Source organism: Echiichthys vipera, assembly GCF_963691815.1.
Source record: "Echiichthys vipera genome assembly, chromosome: 9".
Lineage (NCBI taxonomy): Eukaryota > Metazoa > Chordata > Actinopteri > Perciformes > Trachinidae > Echiichthys > Echiichthys vipera.
Genome location: NC_139834.1, coordinates 15,166,219 through 15,190,981, shown reverse-complemented (window position 1 = coordinate 15,190,981; position 24,763 = coordinate 15,166,219). Strand labels below are relative to the sequence as shown.

At 40.2% G+C, this 24,763-nt stretch overlaps 1 protein-coding gene across 1 annotated transcript in view; it reads left to right on the top strand.

Annotated features, from left to right (window-relative positions):
* kcnd3 (potassium voltage-gated channel, Shal-related subfamily, member 3) overlaps window positions 1-23,312 on the top strand; it is a gene marked incomplete at its 3' end in the record, with an annotated part of 101,749 nt that extends 78,437 nt beyond the window's left edge. Inside the window, exons 2-7 of the mRNA XM_083920884.1 lie at window positions 6,481-6,649; window positions 17,357-17,458; window positions 20,057-20,089; window positions 20,182-20,274; window positions 21,397-21,656; window positions 23,138-23,312. Of these exons, the coding sequence (XP_083777010.1) occupies window positions 6,481-6,649; window positions 17,357-17,458; window positions 20,057-20,089; window positions 20,182-20,274; window positions 21,397-21,656; window positions 23,138-23,312 (832 nt within the window). The remainder of the gene's footprint in view (window positions 1-6,480; window positions 6,650-17,356; window positions 17,459-20,056; window positions 20,090-20,181; window positions 20,275-21,396; window positions 21,657-23,137) is intronic.
* Window positions 23,313-24,763: the final 1,451 nt, after the last annotated feature.

The window sequence follows — 24,763 nt, the reverse complement described above, 5'->3', positions numbered from 1 at the left end:
CAGTATATTGATTCATGCTGATGAAGGCTCTGTGCTCAAACGTAAGCATATTTCTATTGTGATGTGAGCCAAAGAAACAAGTGAAATGTTGTTACGCTGTTCTCCTCACCTTGGAAATTGATGATTCACATTTCTTTGAATATGCACAATATATTGAAATTCCATCCGTATTGCCCAGCCAGAGGATTTACTGCGTTGTTTGAGTTGAAAGCCCCTGGAAACTTCAAATGTTACATAATTATCTAACAGTATCTGTAACATTAAATAACAATATCAAAGTAAAAAAACATGTGTGATTAATTAAGACTTCATCAGTCAAAAATAGCTTGTAGAAAAAAGTTTTTTAGAGCCTCTAAGACTTTTACTATAGACTTATAGTTATAGTTTAGTTACAGCATATACCGATTTTGACCACCCTCTTTTTTTTAACAAAACACTTACCTACCTACAAAGATAATTAAAGGGCATTTTACATGCTAACATATAAATCTAGATGTCATTGTTTTTCAGCAGTGTGGGCTGTAGTAGCTGTCCATGGTGCTGGTCCCAGCTTCCTCAAGAAAATAGGGATTTTTTTTCTGTTTTTCTAACAAAATGAAGTATTACCTGAATTGGTAATGATCATTACGCCTTAAGTTAATCAATCAGTTTTTTTGGGGGTGTTGTTATAGACACCGATTAAGTATCTGCAGCAAATTTGTGAAATGTTCAACAGTGTATGTGACACAAATAAAGGAAATTGACCTTTTAGGTGACTTGAATATTGATTGAACTGTAAGGAGTTGTGTATTGAGAAACAAGTTGCTATCATTAGCAGATACATGTAACTTGACACAAGTAGTCAAAAAGCCAACAAGAGTATGTTGTAAAATTGATGGCACAAAATCAGAAACCTGTATTGATTTAATTTTTACAAATGTTGTTGAACTATGTTACGAAGCTATTTCAATTCCAGTGGGCTGTAGTGGTCATGATTTAATTGTAATTGGAAGGAAGACTAAAGTGCTAAAATCTGGGGGGAGAAAAAATCGTTTTAAAAGGAGATTTAAAAACTGGAATGTAAAGGATTATTGTGATGAAATAGGAAATATAGATTTGTCAAAAATAATACAGGAGGAAGATCCAGATCAGGCCTTGGAAGTATTTACTAACCTGGTAACACCAATTTTTGATAAACATGCTCCTGTAACATTAAAAATGATGCACTACTTTTGTTGTAATTTGTAAACCAGCAAATGTGAGTTATGAAATTGTAGAGACCCCAGAAGGAGAAGCGAATGTCTAAGACAGAAGCTAATGGGAATCTTAATGAATAAACATAAACATAAACATGAGTGAGCATGTGCGTGTGATTATTGATTAAGATGAAATAATTGTGTATCACGATACCTCGATATATGATGTCATCGCAGTTCCATCCACCACGATTCCATTGGAAGACGATTAATGATCATATCGAATTATCCACCTACCCATGCTCTCAAACACTCACTAATATTGAATGCACTGCTTTCTCCTGTCAGGCCTGGGCAGGAATGAGGACTGGTTATGCTGGCTTTTATTCTGAAACTCGCAAAAGGCTGAAAACCAAACTTAAGCTGCACTGAGCTAATAAAAACACAAAACAAAGTCACTCCGAACAGGAGGAAAACAAAGGGACTATAAAATTAGCTTCTCCAAAAAACGAAGCTGACAAAAATGCAATCAAAATCGAAATCACTCTTCAGACGAAGGAAATACTCTGGCAATGAGACAGGGGAAGACACAGACTATATACACATGAGGAAGGGGAACACAGGTGGAAACAATCATGGATCAGGGGGGAATGTCAGTGACACAAGAGTGTAGGTACTTTGGGTTTAATTGGATCAATAGTGTGACTATCAAATTAAATATTTGATAAGGAAAAATTAACAAAGAAAAATTGCTAAAAATTAATAACTTCAATTTATTAAAAACGTCACAGGGAGAACCAATCAAATATAGTGCCTTGACTCACGTTCAGATTATGAGATTGAGTATTCTCAATAAACTTACCGTTGAGTAAATATTAGTTATCACCAATAATTATCAAAGATAATAATAAAAATGACTCTAGTTAAACCAGAGTTCCTCGGGGCACCACCGTCATAGACAGAGTGATAACTAATATTAAAGTCTCATAAAATATATTAAACTACTAATTAAGGGTTAAACACCGATAAATATAATAGTTTAATTAGTTGAAGGATTTAAAAGTTCTTTTCTTAGTAGAAGCTGGCTCATTCATCTTTGTGTAATATTAAATAATCAGACATATGGTAAACACAAACATTTATTAACAGGTTAATAAATGCAACAAACAAAACACAATAAACTAACTAAAGCTAACAGCAAACGTATGTTTGTGTGTATGTGTGTGTGTGTGCGTGTGTGTGTGTGTGAGAGAGAGAGACAAAGAGAAGAGGTGGGGGCTCGGAGAAGGGGTGAACATTCTCTTTGTTACACAAAGGCCGGAAGCCTGATCTCTCAGTTCTTATGACAAAGTTACAATGGTATCTAGCCGTTCATACAGTCCTATAACATGTAGTAATGCCCAGTTGGTGATTAGTTACCAGTCCATGAGATGGGAGATGTTGCGTTGCTTGATGCCAGTGGCTGGTTGAAGAAGGGAAGTTGGAAGCTTGTCTTAGTTGCTCTTAGGCAAAAGAGGATCGCTCTGTGCTGTGCTCAGTTGAGGATAACCGGTTGGTTAACCTTGGTGGTGATCCCATGCCATAGGCCAGATCCAGGGCCGAGGGGACAGCTGGTCTCCTGGATCAGGATCGCGTAGAGTTGGAGAAGAGCAGGAGGAAGATCCGGTAGAAAGTTCCAGTAGAAAGAGAGCGAGAGATGGGGGGCTCCACTTTATATAGGCCCAGGTGATTTCATAGTCCGGGGGTCAATTCAGCCAATGAACAGTTTGGGTGCCTTGGAGAATTCACACCTGGGTGTGACCTGTTGTGGGGGAGAGGGCATGGCAGCCAAACTTTTGAGGTCTTTGTTCCAGCAGGCTGTGGCCTACTTTAATCAAACTGAAAGTTCAGGTTTATCCAGAAAATGGACAATCATCTTTGGGCGCCGGTAGCACCTACAAGAGGAAGGGCAAGTGAAACGAGAAGAGAGTTACTTTTCAAAATAAAACATGAAATTCACAAGATGGAAAACCCAGAGGCAGGACAGTTCTCCCCGCGGTGTGACACCTCCAATGATTTCAGGCCTAATCCACCTCAAGGGATTGTGGTTGTGGACAGTATCACTTAGGCTGTACCTGAAAGGAAGTGAGAAAAACTGCAGAAGAATCACATGGGATTTGGTCTGTAAATGGAAACCCGACTCTCATCACTTCATGTCTCTGCTCTCTCTCTCTCTTTCTCTCTCTCTCTCTCTCTCACTTTTTTTTCACTCTTTCTCTCTCTCTCTCCCTCTTTCACTCTTTATCTCTCCCCTCTCTCTCTCTCTCTCTCTCTCTCTCTCTCTCTCTCTCTTTATCTCTCTCTCTGTCTCATCTCTATAAACAATATTTGTCTATGATGTCTCTTGATTGTAACCACTCTCTGTTCATTTGTATTATACTTGTATGCTGGCTGGGTCCATCAGGGGATAAGCTGTGCCTTCCTGACCTGACGTGACATGACCTGCCATCATCACGTCTTTGTGTTTCAGCCCATCAGCCCATCCCTGTTAAGAACATTCATCACACATACCTTCACAAGAGCACTCAGTCCCACTCAATAAACCCCCATCTATCCTTCCTAGGCTTTCTTAATGTAACCCGCAGAGATCCGGTCCTCTTATAATGGGATGTGACAACCCTGACCGAGGGCTGACCTGCCCATCTGACCTGGGTTGTTTTTTTTTGTATGTGTGTCTGTGCATGCACCCTGTGTTTGTTTGCATACACATTATATACAGCAAACTCATAGATGCGTGTGTTTGTGTGCATGTGTATAAGAGGGAGCCAGAGGCCTGTCGGAGAGAATAAACCTCCGGGGTGCACTGCATCTGCTAAGAAAATATCACTCCCTATAGTATACTTCCTTTCACTGCTTATCTATCTTCCTTTCTCAGACATTTACCTCCAACCCCACCTTTGATGAAGTATTGCACCCTCACACAACTTATTGCAGCTTTCGTTTTCTTTAATGTGTGCAAGCCTAGCTTTATGTCTGTGCCATGTATAATGGCTCAGAGATGGTATCATCAGAGACAGACCAGCTTGACTAAATGGGAGCGGTAAATTGACTGTAGTATTAGGAAAGAAGGGCCTCTATCGGGCAATCTGATGGAATCCCATTAAAGAAGGCTTGCAGATGAATATGATTAGCTTTTCATTCCTCCTAATGGAAGCATCTTCTGAAGAGAGGAGGAGATTAAATGTTTTGTAGTGATAGGGCCTTTGTTCCACTGATGGGATTGTTATTGCCTAATTTGGGTAGAAAGACCATTAAAGTTCTTGGAAGGGACGATGAGTGTTCTCTGTAAGCATACTCTCAGTTACGGCTGTGGACCAGTGGTTCACCGTGTGTGGGCAGTGCCTCGCTTTGTTGATGCGAAAAACCACCATCCACTTAAATGACTTCATATTGGGCTTTTTTGCAAAAATCTGTGACTAAAGAGGTTTCATCTCCTTTCTCAAAATGAACTAAATATTTTTTGTGTGTTTGTGTTTGTGATAAACGTGTGTGTTACCATTCTGCATGTTTACTCTCTCTAAAACTCCATAATAGAAGTGCTTCGTTAGATCATAAAACCACTATGAGCACAACTTCTTAAGCAGATTATTGTTCATTTATGGCGAGACTCTGGGGTACTGTCTGCCAAGTCTTCATATTACAACCAGCACTATTCTGTCTGATCTGTAAAAGTGGAAGAATTGCTAAGTGTTATTTGGAAAAATGTTTTTGGATAGCTGCAACACATGGACTAACTTTTAAAGTATAAATAGGGTTTTTCTAGCTGTTGATTATCCTTACTACACAAACATCCTCATCCTTATTTCATTAGGTTGCTTTGATGCATGCTACTCAAACAGGACACATACATGTAGTACGGAAGTGATATTATAGACTTTTTTCAAATCCTTTTTTTCTTTTTTTACAGCTGAACATGTTGCGTTGGTGCATGATGTTAGCTTAACCTCTCAGTAATTCTACCTAACTGTGGTTTATTCACAGCACAGTTCGCTGACACTCCATTTCTTTCCCTCAATTGTCACTGTTTATGACACATCACATTGCTTTCTACAGGGATGAGTGTGACGAGCCGGAGAAGAGACATATTCTCTTGCAACATTTTGTTCCTGTCTTTCTGGCTTTGCTTCTGCTGTGACTTTTCCTGTCAGCCTCTCATGGCCGACCAAACTGCACATTTATAAAATATATGTTCACAGATGAGTGTCTCCATGAATCATTATCTCATTTTTCTTTTAAACCAAGGGAATCTGTAAAATGCACACAGCAACATGCCTAGTGGTTCTTAGTACTTGTACAGTTTGATTGGATTGGCAATAATAATTTTATTTCACAGTTTAAACACAAGCTACCATGAGCCTTGTTTTTCTTCTGAAAATTATTTGATGAATACAAAGGAAAAGTAATTGTTTGCAAAAAGAAGGTCATTCTTAAGAGTGCATTATTTTATCTGAGACTTCCAGATTTATACAGCTCATTATAGAGGAGAAAAGATTTGTGCTCAAAATCCTATCTTGATTTAAACATCTTTCTTGTCTTTACCTAATTAGCTAGATGCTTAAAGGCCGTTATTGTTTCAGACTTATTTGTGGGACTTGTAGTCAGTTCTAATACATATAGTAGAACTTCTTGTTTAGCTGGAAAACAAGGACAAATTTCAAGCACTTTTTACTCATGAATGAGAAATTAAGACCATTTGAAATAAAGGTTGCTCTTGAAACATAAGTCATGCTCTTATAGCTGTTGAATTTCTTCAACTTTTCCTGCAGTCTGGAGTGGGGGAGGGTTAATATAGTTATATAATTATGTTGTCTATCTTTGAAGTCAAGATGAGATTGCTTTTGACTTGCAAATATTTTGAATTGAATTGGGCTAAATGACTTTTGGGAAATGTCCCTGGCATTCACCGTGTCCTCCTTATTCTCTTCTCTAAAGGTTAATAGTATCTGCTCTCAGAGTCTGTGGACTTTACTGTGCAGTCAGGACTTTGGTAGGAGCCTCTCCTTTTCTCTTGGAGTGGGATCAAGTCAGCAGGTCAAGCTTTATTCTGGTGGGGATGGGCGCATTCAGCATGGAAAAGTCTAAAAAAAAATAGAAAAGATGAAAGAGAAATTTATATGCAGCTAGTTGAACTCTTATATAGTGTGTCAATGTCTCTGTGATTTGAATGACCTCCAGTGGGCTGTGTGTGAGCTACTACTGAAAGATTGTGTTAAATGCATAATAAGACGTTTTGCTAAATTGTTTCTCTCTTTCTCACCTCTCATAGGTACGGAGACATGGTTCCTAAGACGATTGCAGGGAAGATCTTTGGCTCAATCTGCTCCCTGAGTGGGGTGCTGGTAATTGCCCTGCCTGTCCCTGTCATCGTGTCCAACTTTAGCCGCATCTATCACCAGAACCAGAGAGCAGACAAGCGGCGAGCGCAGAAGGTACAGGTGAGCACAGTTTTAATTCCCTTCAACTGGGCCCCGGAGGGTTGGACCTCAAGATATCCAGACCTCAGAGGGGGAGCTCTGACGTCTCTCTCCCCCAGAGGAGAGGACTCCACAGGGTTCAGGTCTTCCCTTAGACTAATGATGTGTGCATAATGCACATTGACTTACATGCACATGAACAGTATGTGTCTGATGCATATTCAGTGAGTAACTCCATACTTTATACCTTCTCCCTTGACATGCATACCTAAACTGTGACCTTCCTATTTTCCTTTTGCTTTGCATAAATAGATCAGTTTTGGAGGAATTTTCCAATACTAATATACTAGTCATTTGCAAGGTTAGACTACCATGGTTTAGTTCAGGGGTTTCAATGGGATTGAGAGGCAGCTGATCTACCTTAATTACATGTTGTAATTTATATAATATATTTGAAGAGCTCTTTTCCAAAACGAGATAAAAGCCAAATTTTAAAAAAATGAGTTTGTCATGCCACTTTTCACTGCTTCATCAATGTTTCATGCCAAATCGCTATATTTCCATGTTTAAAATGGTCCGCAAGATGCAGTTAATTTCCAAACCGCAACCAGCGCCAAACCTATTTTTAGCCTAAATGCGATACGTCCTCTCGACCAATCAGAATTCAGTGCGATCCAACATGGCGGCGCTCTGAATCGGTACAGTTTTTTGTTTTGTCCGTCCGTTCAACATGTTCAGACTGAGCCATAAACCATTTTGACAAGATAAATTGAATATTAACCAAATGTGTGGGTCTAGGTAAAAAATTTAATTTTCCTGAAAACTATTAAAATGGAATTATAGCGTTTTGGAAAAGAGCTCCTCATTTGAATATGCATATACATTGTATAATATTAAATGTCAGAACAATTTCCTGTTTTATTGATTGTCAAATCCTCAACTAACCATTTATAGATCAGTTATAAGACAGTAACAAGAACAGCTTGTCAGGTTGTAAAGGACTTCTCAGGTAGGTGAATGTCTGTTAGCAGAACACTTTGTCTCCTCTGTCACTGCTCAATAATGGCTTGATAAGTGTGTACCTGATTTATAAAGCATAACTAAATGAGTTATTAATCATGAATGATGCCAATTAACAGAAAGTGGTACCAGAATTAAATAAATTAAATAAGTTGTTATATTGTATATTGCTCAGGAAAAAAAATTGAGATGCCCTAAAATATATAAATAAATGCAATATATTATCTCAATCAGCTTCTCACTATAAGCAAAACGCAAATCACAACCTTTTTCTGACAAAGTTAAAATAGCTTAGGTTATTTCACTAGAGAGATTTCCGTTTGTTCTCTTCCCACCGTTTTGGGTGGGGCTCGGTTAGAAAAAGATGATGTCATCAGAGTTTTGCTACCCTGCTGGATCATTTGGTCACTATGAATCAAATATGATCAGTGATCCCCCACTGATTCCTAAAGAAATTATATGAGTCTCTTTCTTGATCCCATCGACACCCTTGACCTGAGCATAACTTAGGAAGGACTTTTATTACTGTGTAAAAATATCATATTCTCCCAAACTAAAATATCCCTTTAACTCCACAGCCTAAATGTTCACTCCAATCCCATCCAAAAACTCTAAGCCTAAATCCATTACCAGCCTGTCAAACAAGTGAATATCAGCAATTTCCAAATTTTGGTCTGTCCTTATGAGATTTTATCCTTGTACATATAGCGATAAAAACACACACACACACACACACAGGCACAAATTTATAAACAGATTATTTGAACTTGTGTTTAAACTGTGGAAGATTTAAAGATCTTATCTTCCTTTTGACTTAATAGTCCAACCTTCAGACCTTTTAAGAGTAATTTTGGTGTGTGTCCATGAGCCAAACTGGGTATCAGCATCAGCTGGTGCACATACGAAACTAGGCTGGTAATCATAGCTTGAAGGCACTGCTGACAGTTTTGTTTTCCCGAGATGGATAGTAGCGTGTTTGTTTGGAGCTGGCAGACATGCACACACTGACACATATTTTCAGAGTCCATTCCTCTCTCTCATCAGTCTGGTTCACACCTCTCCTAGCAAGGCTTTTTTTTCACTCCCCTTGCCTATTTCTTCTCTGCTCATTTCTGCTCCATCTATTCTCACCCTCCTCTCTCTCTCTCTCTCTCTCTCTCTCTCTCTCTCTCTCTCTCTCTCTCTCTCTCTCTCTCTCTCGCTCTCTCTGTGATTACTGCCATCCATCTCGGCTCCCTGCTTGTAGTTTAAATCTGTTTATAGTCCTGCAGTTCGACCGTGGCCTGACCGCTGCCCAGTCTTAACTAACCGTGACCTTGTCTGCGAAGCAAGACTCCCGTGTAACACAGCCATGTGTGCAGGGGTACAAAAAGACTTGCAGATGACGGATCAAGGGTTGGAAGGTTGGGGAAATTATCTAGATTAAAAAAGCAGATGATATGTATAGTGTTGATGCACAAAAGAGAGAGAGGGGAGGAGTGGTGAGGAGGAAGGCCAGAGGGAAGGAGGGAGCAGAGGAGGCAGGAGGGGAGTAAAGAGGGGTGAATAGCTGGAGGCGAAGTGTGTCCTAATGCTGTGTTCTTTCCTGAAATAGCTATCACCCAGATGAGGTGCTGGCTGGAAGCAAGGTGTGTGTCTGTCTGCCCGTGTATGTATGTGCATCAGTTCCAGAGCGTGAATCCACATCGGTGCGCGTGTGTGTCAACCGTACTTCCTGTCAGTTTAGACCTGACCTTGGTTGGTCCCACCTTCCTGAGTGTTCGCCAATGAGTGACGCAGTGTGGTGCAGTGTACCAAACGGCGCTCAGTACCAGACACCTGCATCCCCGGAAGTACCCACCAACTGACCAGTGTAGCATGACGGTGCTGTTGTCATTAACCAGTACTAAATGACTCCCTCGGGCATTTTGATGCCTCTCTGGCTTGCCTGCAGTGAGGTCAGCTATTTCTTCAAGCACCCATTCATCCAACGGACAGGTTTTCTCTGTTTCATAACAGCATAACTCAAACGCCTTATCATTGCCTTGATAATAATATTCCACCTAGGTGGCTTGATCCTTGAGAGCGTTATTATACTACTAAATGTGATATTTTAGAGCATTTAGGAGACCTGTGTACATTCTATGTCGTTAATTAGCCCCCAGGATTAAGTGTTGCTTAGTATTTAAGCTTGTGTGCTTAAAATCAGTGGAATATGTCTTGAATTACATATTGTGCTAGCTTTAATGGAAGATGCTGTGGGAATTATTTGATTTCCCGTTCCATCTGGTTGTTAACTACAACAGCCTTTCCCCTCTGCCCTTTTAGCCATCTGTGTGACTCAATGGATGGCAACATCAGTCTGTCTACCACTGAAATATCTCAATGATTGGATGGATTGGCTTGGAATTTAGTGAAGACATTCATTGTCCCGAGAGGCTCAATCCTAATGACTGTTGTGATCCCTTGACTTTTTCTGTAGCACCAATATACATTTCATATTTGAGTTAAATATCTTCACAATTATTGGATGGATTTCCATGTCATTTGATATTGATGTTACATTATACAGATTTGATTATACAGATCCTTTGGTAAGCTCCTGACTTTTCATCTATCCTCACCATCAATTGGGTTAGATTTTCAATTTGGCCAATACCCAATACAATAATCTCTCTCTCTCTCTCTCTCTCTCTATATATATATATATATATATATACATATATATATATATATATATATATATATATATATATACATATATATATATATATATATATATTTCTTTCTCTCTCTCTCTCTCTCTCTCTCCATCTATCTATCTATCTATCTATCTCAGATGTGTGTTTAGTGCTACTTGACAAATGCACCTAGCACGGTGACCTGTTAATCTCAAGGTACCCACACCCTAAAGCATACCCTGCTTTATCATCTTTTTTCCATGAGTTACAAATTAAACATTACGCTGTATTGAAGAAGACTTGAAACTGGCGATTGAGACCATAAACTCATTAGGAACATTTTGACTGAGGTATGATAAATCAATTTGCAACTAGTGGAGTCGCTGGAAATTAGAAAGAATGCAGGTTTAAAACACTTTCACATTAGCTTCACTTTCAGACCCGGGAGAAGCGTCCACCTTTATTATACAGTCTATGATTCTTACAATTACCTAGCAACAGTGACACCAGTTTAATCCATGGGGCTTTTGCACATTGAACATGGTAAAAAAAAAATGATACCTGCATGCTGACATTAGCACTTAGCTCAGCCTCATAGCATGGTTGTACACTCTTACCCAGATCTAGACTGCAAATGTCCGTCAGTGGTCATGTGACACTGAAGCTACTACTATAAGCTACTCTATATACCTGTTCAGTCTTGTTGGCAAATTCCAAAGCATGACAGGGAGGTGTTGGCAAACCGAGCCAAGGGTTTTCAGTGCAGTTGTCTAGTGGCAGTAAATGCGCTGTATAGGTTACAGTTTGTCCATGAATAAACACTCCAGCTCCTCCACGAAGTTCCCATGTGTTGCTTGCCTGGCAAAATTGAAGGGATAGTCTGTGGGATTACAAACCAGAGCGTCTAGGTTGCAACATGTAATTAATTTATAATGCCTTTTTCTTGGGCATCTACCTCATGTCTAAAAAATAGACTTGAACCTTGAGCCTTATAAAAACTGCTACTACGTGTTCAGCTCATTACACGTTGCATCACATTAATTTAATGTTCTTTGACTTTGGGTTGACAGACAAAGATCTCTCACACTATTAAAGGTGGTAACCCCAGTGCAGAGGGTGTATGATAGAGCCATTACCATTGTATGGTCCACTCTTTCACTGCTAATGACAACTGGGATCTTTATTGTCCCACCCAAATCATGAATTACTCAGGCATGCCATATCCTTCAATACCCCATTACTACCGTCTGCATAACATGTAGCGTTTTTTAATGCTCCATAACCTTAATGACATATGACCTCAGCCGTTAAGCCGACCGCTTAGCAAGAGTCACTGGTCATTTACAATACCAAAATGCCATTTCCTCAGCGTCTATTACCAGCACGCAGATATATTTCACGGAAAATCCATTCTTCCTCGGATCATTTCTTAGAATATGGCTATGTTTAATTGAGAGTAAAATAAAATAGCCATTCATGATTGCTTTTCACAGTACTTAAAATACCAGGAGAGTGCAGGCAGAAGGAGAAGAAGGGGGAATTATTGCAGAGAGGAAGTGCAGCATTCGTCCCTGAGCATTTTTCTGCCTCTTCTCCATTCTGTTTTTTCTCTCCTCACATGCTTTTCCTCCTCCCCTTTCACATCCATCTTCATTCAGGTCTAATTGTTAGCTGTTCTGGGCTCCCATTACAATTAGCCATCCATCTGGGTGGTGGTAGATAGACAGCCCCTGATCTATCTTCATGCACCAATGAAAGATACACGAGTATGCCACTAGTTGCTGTGTGGCAAGGAGGAACACAGACATATATTCTCTATTCGACCTCTCTATAGTATTCAGTGTCACTATCTTTGTTCTACTATGAATTGAACATTGGGTGTTCAAGTCCTTTCCTGTTTTTACCCTTGATCCCATGAAGTGATCCGTAACAAATGCCCAATCTGCAGGGGTTACTCTTAAATTGCTCCTTGGAGCTTATTTGCATAAAGCTAATAATATCTTTAGGTATGTATAATTACAAATCCTGAATAGTACACTTGAAAGAGGGCAAGATTTAAATGGAGAATCACAAAGGGCAAGTTTTACAGAAGGATTAAAAAAGAGGGGGCATAAATTTAAATGTGCTAAACTTTTAAGTGTACCCATGGAGTGTGTGTGTGTGTGTGTGTGTGTGTGTGTGTGTGTGTGTGTGTGTGTGTGTGTGTGTGTGTGTGTGTGTGTGTGTGTGTGTGTGTGTGTGTGTGTGTGTGTGTGTGTGTGTGTGTGTGTGTGTGTGTGTGTGTGTGTGTGTGTGCGCGTGTGTGTGTGTGTGTGCGTGTGCGTGTGTGTGTGCGCGTGCGTGTGTGTGTGTGTTTCTCTCCTGGGTGACTGTTATATCCCCTCGAACACCTCCCATCTAAGTTGTGGATAGTTTTGCTTTTTTAAAGACATTTTTTAGCATCATTATCACTCTGTCACAGTCCAGTGCTGCTCTGGTGACATGTGGTGTACATCTGTACTATTAATATTTTATAATGGTTTTGGGTCCCCAAATACAACTACTGACACTGCTAGATTTGTTATGTAGGACTTGAAGTTCCACAGTATAAAGTCCTTTTTACTCTCGAGTAACTTGTTTGGGAATGAAACTTTCCCAGAAATGGAGCGGGACAAGCAGCCTTATACGGCAATTCAGGGGTGTAGAGGTAATGTATTTAACATTTGTTTAACAAGGAAGTTACATCCATATTAAAAATGTATTTTACAAGTGAGACCTAGAATCGTCAATGATGATACTCATCAAATTGAAACCAATAAGAAGTGTGTGCAGTTTGAATGGCTTGATGAATCAAACTTGGAGCAAACCACCAAAAAATGTGACATTTCTGATGATAATTCAACCAGTTTAAGCAACAATTAGCTTTTTTTTTAATCTTTTAAAGAGATAGTTTATTTTTAAGTTAGGCTGTATGAGGTTCTGCAAAAGCTCCTTTCCTACTCCAGCTCATAAAGGGATCCTCCACAGTGAACTGCATTTTGTCATCACTTTCATAATTACCCTTTTTTTAAATTTATATGTTGTCTGACCCAAACAGAGGAGCTGCGGTGTAATACGGTGCTTTGCGCAGTTGTGCTTATGCGTAAGAATACGCTTAGATAGACTTGCGCCAAAGGTAAGACATGTTTGACAGCGAGGTAAAATGGTTAAAATATTATAAAAATAGCAAACACTTTAATGTGTGCCTCTTTTTTGGTGGCTAAAATATGTTTTGGCTGAAACCCCTGTCCACAGTAGTACATTGCTTTCCTTTCTGTGTCAGTACACCTGTCTGCTTCTCCAAACTGGCAGTGTGCTAACCATCATCTGCTGTAGGTAATGCACAGATTATGGATGTGTGTGTGCCTCATACAGCCCCACCAAACTATCTCCCATGATTTAACAAACCCTTTTGCTTTATTTCCAAATCACAGATATTGTATAACCAGGAATATAAGCCATAAAAACAAATGCAGCTGTTCCATGTAGAGTTAAACGATTATGGATCTTTCTTTGACAAACGGTAAATCATGAATCTTGCCTCAGGTATAGAGCAGCAGAATTTATATCTCTGTTGTTTTTTTTGTTTCCCGTAATTGTTCGTGCATCTCTGAAAATACACTTGCCATCTTTATTTTACTGCCTCGTCTTTTTCCCACTTTGACTGGAAATCGTTCTCTGGTTGCAGCAGTTGTTGTCATCCACAAACTAAGTGAATTGTAAAATAACTGTCTCTTGCAGCTCTTGAGCATTATAATGGCTCGGGGCTGACATGGCAGAGACAAAACAAAAATAAGCTCTTCGTCGCTCCCTTACGCCCTCATTCTCAGTCACACTCCCTTTGCTCTCAATCATCTCACTATTGTTTTTAGCCCTTCCCCAGAAGGTTGAAGTCATAAGGTGGAGATGACTTCTGCCTGAGAGTGTTTTGCCCTTCTAGACAATCAATAAAGTTGTCTGCACTTTGGAAGAAGGCAGACCATGAGAGGTGGAGGGATGTTGACAGGGGACTTCACTGAGGGAGGTCAAAAGTTCTGCTATGAAATATGTCCTTTGTTAAAAAAAATAAATAAATAAACATCCTCAACATCAACATCACAGCAGCTTGCAGAGCAGAGCTGTACTTTTCCCTATAAAGAGGAGGTAATCCAGGCTAAGCAAAGGTATTTTGTCTGAGTGGTGTTAGTCCGAGGTTAAGCTGTCTTTGCTACAGCTGCAGATATCTGTTGGCTAAAGGTGTTGATTTCCACAGAATCAGTTCTTACCATCACTGAGTTTTCTGCCTTCATCAGCTCCCCGATCGATTTTCTAAAAAGTCAGTTCTTCCCAAATGTCTCTCCTTTTTATCTCACCTCTGACCCTTCTCTTGTTTGTGGCACTATAGTGTGTGCATGCGTGTGTGTGCTATCGTAAAGCAAGTAACTGATTTATGTCCTTATGGCAGAAATGTCAGCATGTATGAAAGCAACTTTTTAGATGAGTGGCAGCTGCAAAACTAAATGTGTGTGTGTGTGTGTGTGTGTGTGTGTGTGTGTGTGTGTGTGTGTGTGTGTGTGTGTGTGTCTGTGTGTCTGTGTGTGTGTGTGTGTGTGTGTGTCTGTGTGTCTGTGTGTCTGTGTGTGTGTGCATGCTCATCAGATGGTCTCCTCTTTCACTTGTATGGTTCCAAGGCAGGCTTGAGGCAGAGCCTAATCTGGTCTCATAGCTCGATTGCTCCACTTTTCACTCAGCCAAATCTTATAAAGGCAGACATGCGAAGCTATAACTCACAAGGTGCCATGAATCTTTTAACTTTTACTTTCAACTAGAAAATTAACTTCTAACAAAACTTCCTGGCAATGCTCAGCATACTACTGCATAGAGCTAAGTGGTATTTTCTTTTAAATAATTAGAGGATATGCCAGTTTATATTCCTCAAATGGTGCTAAAATCAAGTACCTTACAACTTTAATCTTGATGACAAAAGGTGTTTTGTGTGTGTGTGTGTGTGTGTGTGTGTGTGTGTGTGTGTGTGTGTGTGTGTGTGTGTGTGTGTGTGTGTGTGTGTGTGTGTGTGTGTGTGTGTGTGTGTGTGTGTGTGTGTGTGTGTCCTTTACATGGCGTATATGCAACTGTATGTGTTTGTGTGAAGGAATGTGCAGCAGATGCACCTTTTGGCCATGTAACCTTCCACATGGTAATATGTGTATGTGTTAATGAAAGACTGTGTGTCCATGTGTTTCCCTACACTCCTGTATGATGTCAATGATGCTTCAGCAGCAATTCAGGCTCAATCTATCGCGCCGACAGATGGGCCTTAGACATAGGCGCGCCGATCCCTATCAGAGAACTGCAGCAGTAGATTTAATCTCACTGGACATGTTCTTTACATCCCCTTCATTACCCCTGCTCTGCCTGGCAACCATCTCCACAGTCACGGTCATTGTGACCCCAGAGAAACAATTCCATTGGCAGAGCACAATGCCAGAACATGAAGAGGGGTTATCCCAAAGGCCTGTGGGAATGCTGTGCCAGCACTAAATGTACATGGTACAGGTGTAAGAGTGTGAGGGCACAAAGACAGCGAGGAAAACTTGTCAAGGAGAGCTGGAGGGAGAGTGAAAGGGACAATAAGATAAAGATGCAGGAGAAGGTAAACAGTTTAGAGGGAGTTGGGTTTGTTCCGTGCAAGCTACAGTTTAGATTGGCTCCTGTGCATGTGTCCATGTGCACTCCTGTTTATCTGTTTGTCTTTTTTTTAGATTATCAAATCACAGCATGAACTACCTGCAGGTCAACAAACATTTCCATGTTTTAAATGAAACTCAAGTGAGGGAATGAGCATAAATTACCATACATTACCATTCTCTCACTGAGCCAGGTATTTCTGCTGGTATTCTATATGGTCTGTGTGTATATGTATGGAAATGTAGCTATGAAGATGAAATGTGCATGCATAAGCACACATGGAGATATGCAAACACACATCCACACACTCAATTAACCCCCCAGCGGTGCATGGGCCCCCTGCTAAACGAGCTCTCTGCTCATCATTTACACAGCTCACATTATCCTTCGACTAATTTCCCCTCAATGAATCTGTCAGTCTATTTAAAAATGCAGAAAGTGAAGAAGCAACAGAAACACACACACACTCTGCAACAAGTCCGACACCCAGCTCTTGACTTTGACGGGGAAATGGCGGGCATTTCGAGGAGTGAGTGACTCAGATTACACTATCCTATAAAAGAAGTTGTTCTGGGAACAGAGATTTATTGAGACTCTCACGCAGGCCTGTGTAGACAAATGCACACTCAGCCTGCTTCGGGTAGAGCAAAAACCAGAACATAAGAGTAGAATCCTTCCACTGTGAAAAAGCTACTGATGCATAAAGATTTCACTCCAAGGACCAGAGTGTATCTGTTCTCCCTCATATTCCTTCTTTTCTTGTTCATCTCTGTTGCTGACTGCCTCAAAGGAGAGATTTGACAGCGTGAGAGAAAGAGATGGAGAGAGAGAGAGAGAGAGAAAACGAGACTGGACTGTGCAATAACCACGCCGTACGTGTTTGATGACTAAAGACACATTTAAGCCGACACTACAGATGCAGAGCATTATGGTCCTGAACACTTCCTTGATTTATTTTGCTAAACAAAACCGCGAGATAGCGGCATGAAAACAGCCCCAATAGATTGAATTCAGTGTTTTAAATGCAGAATGACGCAAAGCTGCCTAATTCATACAGGATTTGGTCCAAGCTTCCTCTCTTAACAGATTTTCATCCCAAGGAATGTGTTATCGTGTAGTCACCATAAATCATTCATAAGAATCACAGGAGATCAGAGTGAATTCATCACAGGAGATCAGAGTGAATGCTTTAGTAGCACATGTTTGATTTGATCCATAAGATCACAACTAAGATATCAAGCATGTGAATGTGCTGTAGTTCAAATTAGTGGGATGTGTATGGTGATACGCACTCATTCTGACAAAGGATGTTGTATAGGCGCTGACTAACTTGGTGGTCTCTATGGTCTCTTGCTCTTTGCAGAAAGCCCGTTTGGCCAGGATACGAATATCCAAGACGGGAAGCTCCAATGCCTTCCTCCACAGCAAACGCAACGGTCTGTTCAACGAAGCCCTGGAGTTCACGGTAAGACCACCCTCTGATCCACAGACACCACAATGCTTCACATCTTGTGTCTCATCACAGTTTTCCTCAGGATTACCCAGTCACATACGACATATTTATATTTGTCACTTTTTAACTGATAACTCCGAAACCCTGACCTCTGTGTCTCCTCGGAAAAACGGTTCTAAGGATTTCAAAGCGGTACTTGTTTGTCCCTCCTTTTAATTATCCGTTCTTAGAATGCACCCAGCGTCCTGTCAAAGTAACTAACTGTGATCTCATTCGATAAGCAGGGCTTCTAATGTGAGCATCTCTGAGCCAGGCTGCCCAGCTGCCCAGCTGAGGAACATGCTTCAGGCGATGCAGTGGGAAATGTAAACACAATTCCTTGCCTCACCAAAATGTTGCGGTTGACAAGCACTATAATGGCCAAGGGCTGACACAGCGCAAAAACAAAAACAAGTGCTTCTTCCTCCTTATGTGTCTCTATAGCTCTGTATCTCTTCAGTAGCAATGGTTGGATATAATCTGAGTGGCACCAGTGTTTATTTTCAGGGTTGCATAATGCAGTCGATTCATATTGATATTGCCTTGAGAAACAATATGCTGCAAAAGCTGCACTATTGTTTTTATATATGTGGTTATGTTTCCATTTATCTTGATTGCAAGCAGAGGCTCGTGAGTAAAGGTTGTCTGCACCATATGCTGAATGTTAAAGTTGCTTTATTGATTTTTTTTGAAGATTTAGGATTGCTTCTCAACACGATGGTGTTAAGAGAAACTGTTAAGTGAGACTCTTGACACTGACATGGATACACAAAGTTTTGCTGCTTGTTTTATTTATGACACTCGGAATTTTCTTTTTTATAATTGTTATAGTACTAGTTTTATTGTGAAGATTTGGCTTTATTTTAGATTTAATTTACTGTGCAGTGCACGAATTATGACTACACATTTTATAGTCAAATATATAACTAATAATGTTGAAATTTAAGAAATATGACTTATAGAGCAATGCAAGTTTGGCATGTATTCTGTAAGCTCTTGTGATTTCCCCATTTTACCAACAAACATAGCATTAACAGCTTATTTAAAGATGTATTTATGCTCAGTAAAGTAATTATTGTTGTCCAACTTAAGAATAATTCTAAGGTAGCTATTTTACCAACAACATGTACAACACTATGCGGAGCGACAGTGTGTTTTGTCGCCCAGCAGATCAAGCTGTTTCCACTCTCTACAGTATGGTGGCCACCTGGGTGGTGAGCCACAGCCGCCTACAGACAGACTGCTGATATGGGCTTGCAGTCGCATGTATAGAGAAAGACAGAAATAACTCAGGCTAAAAACCTTTGTTTTATTGCTGTGTTAAGTGCAGATAAGCAGTGTGAACACAGGTGAGCGGTCTTGGCAAGGACAAACCGAGTCATCAGCACAGGAATGTACCCTCTGAGCAAAGAAGCTTCTGCTTACAACATCGCCCCACTTAACAAACAGAAAATTGCTAGTACAAATCTTCCAAACATGGCATTTTCCTTGCCTTATGGCGGTGTTGTGGAGCATGCAGGATCAGGGAGGTATTCTTTGTTTTTGTTTTTTACAAACAGCTCAATCACAGATTCTGCTGGGGAAGACTGATGCAACCCATTGAAAGTCTGTATATGTGAAACCCCGCTTTACTTCTGACAGGAACAATGATGGCATTCTGCAATAAACTCAAGAGACCTCTACCCAGGCTCAAGCTAAGCCTATTATAACCAATATTTATAACAATTATTCAGACTAATCTTTGTTTTCTGTGTACTAGCTCATCCCAAAACCCTATTTAGATGTTACGGATATTAAACTTTAAATCCTGTTTGCATAACATTATGCTTAATATAAATTAAAATGGAATCTGTTGCTAATATTAGTTGAGGCACAGAGTGTATATAAAGCAAACAGACAATAAGAGCTTCATGATATGATATTGTTTATGTTTTTAAGTATGAACTTTATTGTCAAACATAGCAAATTCATAAAAATCTGATTTTTTTTGGGTCAAATAGAACAAACACACTGTACTGACAAATATTTACAGTCAGATATTGTTTTTATTGTTTTGGCTGGTTTCTTTACTGTGCGTTCCAGCAGTAAACTTATTCTCTGAATCACCTCACCGCTTTCCACAGAGCCAAACCACCACAGAACTAGAAATAGCACCCACTTGTTCATGCACGGATACACACACACACACACACACACACACACACACACACACACATAAAACACCACGGCATAGAGGAGAAAGAACATGGAAAACAAGTCCTTAACGAGTTGCCCGTAGCCAGCCTTTGCAATAACAGAGATGGAGGTGAAATTTCACAATGGAAATTTTTATACAGTATGAAACGCATATACTGTATATCCATTCGGAGCGTGTTGTGCTAGAAGTCTCCCTTCCAGCACAGATCAATGCACTGGCTCCACTAAAGTTAGCAGACATGCCTCTCAGGGTCAGAATAGTAATGTTCCTTGTGAGTGACTGGCATGACTGAGGCCCTGTGTGTTCTCACTGCTGAACTACGACCACAAGTAAAACTCTGTCTGTTGTCCTTTTGTCTCCTTCTCCAACTGAAGCAACTTCCATACAAGATGAACCTTTCAGAACAGGTACTTGGACAGCAGCCGCCCGCGCACCAGCACTGATTAGTGTCTTCCTTAAAAAAAAACACTAATTTTGTGTGTGTGTGTGTTTATTATAGAGTTCCACTGAGGAGGAGCAGCAGTTAACCAAGTCCACCTCTCTACTAGAGAGCCAGCACCACCACCTGCTGCACTGTCTGGAGAAAACCACTGTGAGTGCACACATAAACACACACACACACACACACACACACACACACACACACACACACACACACATTAATATACAATAATATCTCTACTAATGACAAATCAAAACAATGTGCACAATCATTTTTTCCCCGGAATCACACAAAAAGTAAATGTGTAGATCTTAAAAGTCCCCTAATATGCTAATGTTCACAGCCATACTTTTTATTTTGGGTTGCTACTAGAACAACAACATTTTCTCATACTGTCTGTCTGAATATACCTGTATCAGTCTTTCAGCAGCCACTCTCAGTGAACGGCTAGCTAACCGGCCTTCACCAAGCTGACTGACAGCAGAAATGTACTGAAGAAATTGATTGGATTGAGCGTTTTGATACTTTCACAGTGTTTGCACAGCATCTAGACCTGCTTTAGAATTTAAAAAGACATGAAAATGTTACTATTTGCAATATGGGACCTTTAAAATAATTAATATCAGGATAAACCCCAGCTTGTGCTATCATCCATATGCTTCTGCCTAGATGTGGCTCATTAGTTGAAACTAACTGACAACCAGACTTAATCATTTGTATAGATCTTAAGTATTTGTATGTGCATTGGCAAGTACAAGTGCAGCCCACTGTAGCGTGATGTCTGGTACACTGCATTTCACTTATGCAGCACTCACAGCTTGGTAAATGAAAGAATCTAGCATACTCTGCTCCAAACTCACCCAAACTCTAATTTTTCCACTTTGTATACTTGCGAATATGGACCAAATAGAGGTCATCATGAATGTGAAGTTAAATCTGAAATAACTGATTTGTTTTGGGTAATTACGGACAGCTGAAATGAGCTAGAAACACAACACTGACATGCTATACCTTTAAAGTTGATATGGCAATTCTGAGCTACAACACACACATATACAGCACACACACACCAATATAAAAAACGAATCACACATTTTCAAAAGAGTTATTGACCCAGGCTATGAAATAGAAAATGACAGGCTATATCAAGCTGTATACAGTACAAGGTCATAAATATAAATGTTGTAAATCAATAACATCTTTTTTTTATGACTCTCTTTCTCTCTATCTTCCTCCCTGTGCTGGTCACATTCTCTTCTTCTTTGTTTGTAGAACCATGAGTTTGTGGACGAGCAGTATTACCAGCAGAGCTACCTAGAGGCGGGACTGCAGAATTACCCGTCTCAAAGCCCCTCCCTCTCCAGCCAAGATGGCGTGACGGGCACGTGCTGCACCCGCCGAAGCAAGAAGCACCACACCCCTTTACAGAATGCCAGTGCCCCGGCGCACATGCAGCCTTTGACACATGCGCACAAACACCAACAATGCTTGCAGGAGCTCAGCACCATCCACATCCAGCCCCTCAGCACCAGGTGAGCAAAGGATTTCTAAAAGGAAAGGGCAAAACACTCTTATATCCTTCAACTTGTGTGCTATGATGATAAAGTGATGTATGGCGTTAAATACATACTTTGTTACTCTTACACAGTTTTATACTGTATAATAAGATTGTGATGTGTAGACAAAGAAATTGTAGATATGATCTGTTTGATAGTCAAAAAAAAGTCTGTATTTAGAAGCCAATTAAGAAAATATATATGGTATCATCTACAAATCCACTTTTTCTTATGTTTTGGCTTTCATCATCTGTACTGGTATTGACACATCCTAGCAAGTAAATTCTAACCAGATCAACTGTTAGAGCTAATGGCCACTGTAATAATAAAAGAGTCTTTCTAAGACTAATTAGCCATCATTCAACTAATGGCAACAAAGAGGCACTAATGTGCTGTGATTGTCCCCACAACATAACCGCAATTGTTCTTAAACTTTCAGTCATGACACACAATATTTCGCCCTCGCAAAGTGCTTTTATAGTGACTGAATCTGCATATTATTTTCTCCAATAGTGAATAAAATGCTTGGTCTGTTAGATGTCAGACAATTGTGAAAACCGCCTGTATGTATTCAAGTGTTTGAGTATTTAAATAGCTTATTTGATTCAGCCAAAACCCAAAGACACAATATATACGTAAGACAAAGAAAAGCAGCAAATCTTCACACTTGCGAAGCTACAAACAGTCAAGCTTCTTTTTCTGTTGATCGACTAATAGATAGTTTGCAGTTCTATCACAAACACCTGTCTACTTGCCACACAGAAGACACAGAGCAATTGGTCCACCAACACCAAATAGGGGGGTGTTCAATGAATACTTCATCCTGAAAATAATAATTTTCCGCATGCCTCCATGGTGAAAAAAGAACGATTGCCTGTTCACCACAGAGGCATGTGAGAAAAAAACATTTTTCTTCAAGAATTCCAGGTCACACAGGATGAGTGATTAATATACAAATGATCATTTCAAGGGTGAAGAATTCTTTTAAGCTTGCTTGAGGCTTGTCTTTTCTCACCAGCCAGTTTGCTTTGGCTCTTCTATTTTTTTTGCGTTTAACCTTTTTTTGCAGGAAACAACTGACCACAGTTTAATTTAGCAGCTAACAGCTGTAGAGCAGAGCTGGGTGTTGGTTCTCAGTGGGTTTGACACTACAATCAACACACACAAATACACCTGAGTTGTTTTAAAAGCTCTAAAAAAGTGTTGACCCCATTCTCATTAATGGTTGATTTAAGGGTTGTTTGCTCAATTTGAAAGGTCAGCTTGTTAAGGGCACGTCTCTAAGACAATTATATCCTTTGTGAAACAATAAAAAGCAACCTTGTACTTAAACCGTAGCTATCAAAAGAAAGAGGAGGGTTTCTCATTACATAATTTTTCTCAACCAAAACTGGCCACTTTTAGTGAAATGTTTCTGCATAAGCCTTTACATTTCTGATCCCCTTTCCTTCCTGTAGCCGCTCCAGTCTCAACATGCGCGTAGACGAGCCAGCATCCCTGAACTGCCAGAGCAGCCAGATCACCACAGCAATCATCAGCATTCCCACACCGCCAGTGACGACTCCTGAGGGCGATGCTCATCTGCCAGCAGGCCCCATCCACCAGAACGTTGTGAAGGTGTCCGCACTGTGAAGACTAGAGTGCAGGCGCATCACGCAGAAAGACAGATAAAGACTCATCGAGACAGACTGAGGGACAAAGGAGGACTGGGAATGATGGAGGAGAAGGCATTCAGAGTCCTAGTCTGGCCGTGGTGGAGCCTGCCCCCTGCTGGTCATGTACTGTACCGACATGGACTCCCTGTACACAGACAGAGGATGGCTTTTAGATACAGTGTACTCGTGTTAGTGGTTGGTGTGCGTATGTGTGCGTGTGTGAAAGAATGGAGATTACGTGTAGGGAGTCGTTTTAGATGAGGAGGCGTGTGAGAGTGTGCCTACCAAGTGTTGGAGATGAGATCCCACCCAGAGCAAGTCATGTGTCACTGTGCACAAAGCACCTTTTTATGATTTCTGCATCAGTTTGACTATTAAGGTCTTTTTTTTAGCAGGATATATAAGGGAAATGAAGAAAACTCAAAGGTAAAGGAAATAATAATACATTATCATGTTCTTATTTCTTAGTAGGATTTAATCCTACCCTTTTAGTTTTGTGTCATTTTGGTCCACTCACCTGTTGATAGATAAATACGCCATTATTTTCAGGTTTCAATATTATTCCACTTGAGTGAAAATCCTTTAAAAGATGAAATATGGTAGGTGTCTGTGATGGCATTACCAATATGTTTCATATGAGTGTATGTGACTTTTTGCTAGATGTTTTGGATAGGAGGTGTGTGTGTGTGTGTGTGTGTGTGTGTGTGTGTGTGTGTGTGTGTGTGTGTGTGTGTGTGTGTGTGTGTGCGCGCGTGTGTGTGCGCGTGTGTGTGTAAGAATGTGTTTAGCTTAGTTGATTGAAAATGTGTGTTTCAATTCTTCTGGAGGTCTCTATGGCTCAGTATATGGTATATTTGACTAGCTGCCACTCTGAAGAGTACGTCCTATTCATTTCTGTCAGAAATTCTCAGCTGCGAGCCTTTTTACACTATGTGCCTGTTGCTGGAGTAAAAAGAGATTTATTTCTTTTTATAGTTTTTTGAACCGCTGTCCCTCCCTGTTATTTTCCCCTTTGGCTGCTACAGCCCGTCAGACCTCAAATAACTCAATTATCTAACAAAGAAACCAAAAAAAAAAAGTTTTGAATTTAAATCACCACTATTAAAAGCACAAGGCTTTCGCTGGGAATTTCTGATACAAATGTGTCCTGAGCCCAGGTTCTTTGTGAATATTGTTAATAGAATATTTTGTAATATTTGACCATTGTTTGGCAGAACCAGTGAAGCTGTCTTCTTGTTCGCTCTCTTTCTCCCTCGGTCTGTCTTTCTCTCTTCCTCACTCTCCTCTTTTTCTCTCTCGTTGTTGTCCTGTTGTATCCCTACCTCCTGTGTGAACAACAGTATGCTTTCAGTAGTCTTTATAGCTGTCAACGTTTTTTCTTCCCCAAACTCAGCGGGCATTTTTCAAAGTTGTTGAGTATGTGTACTC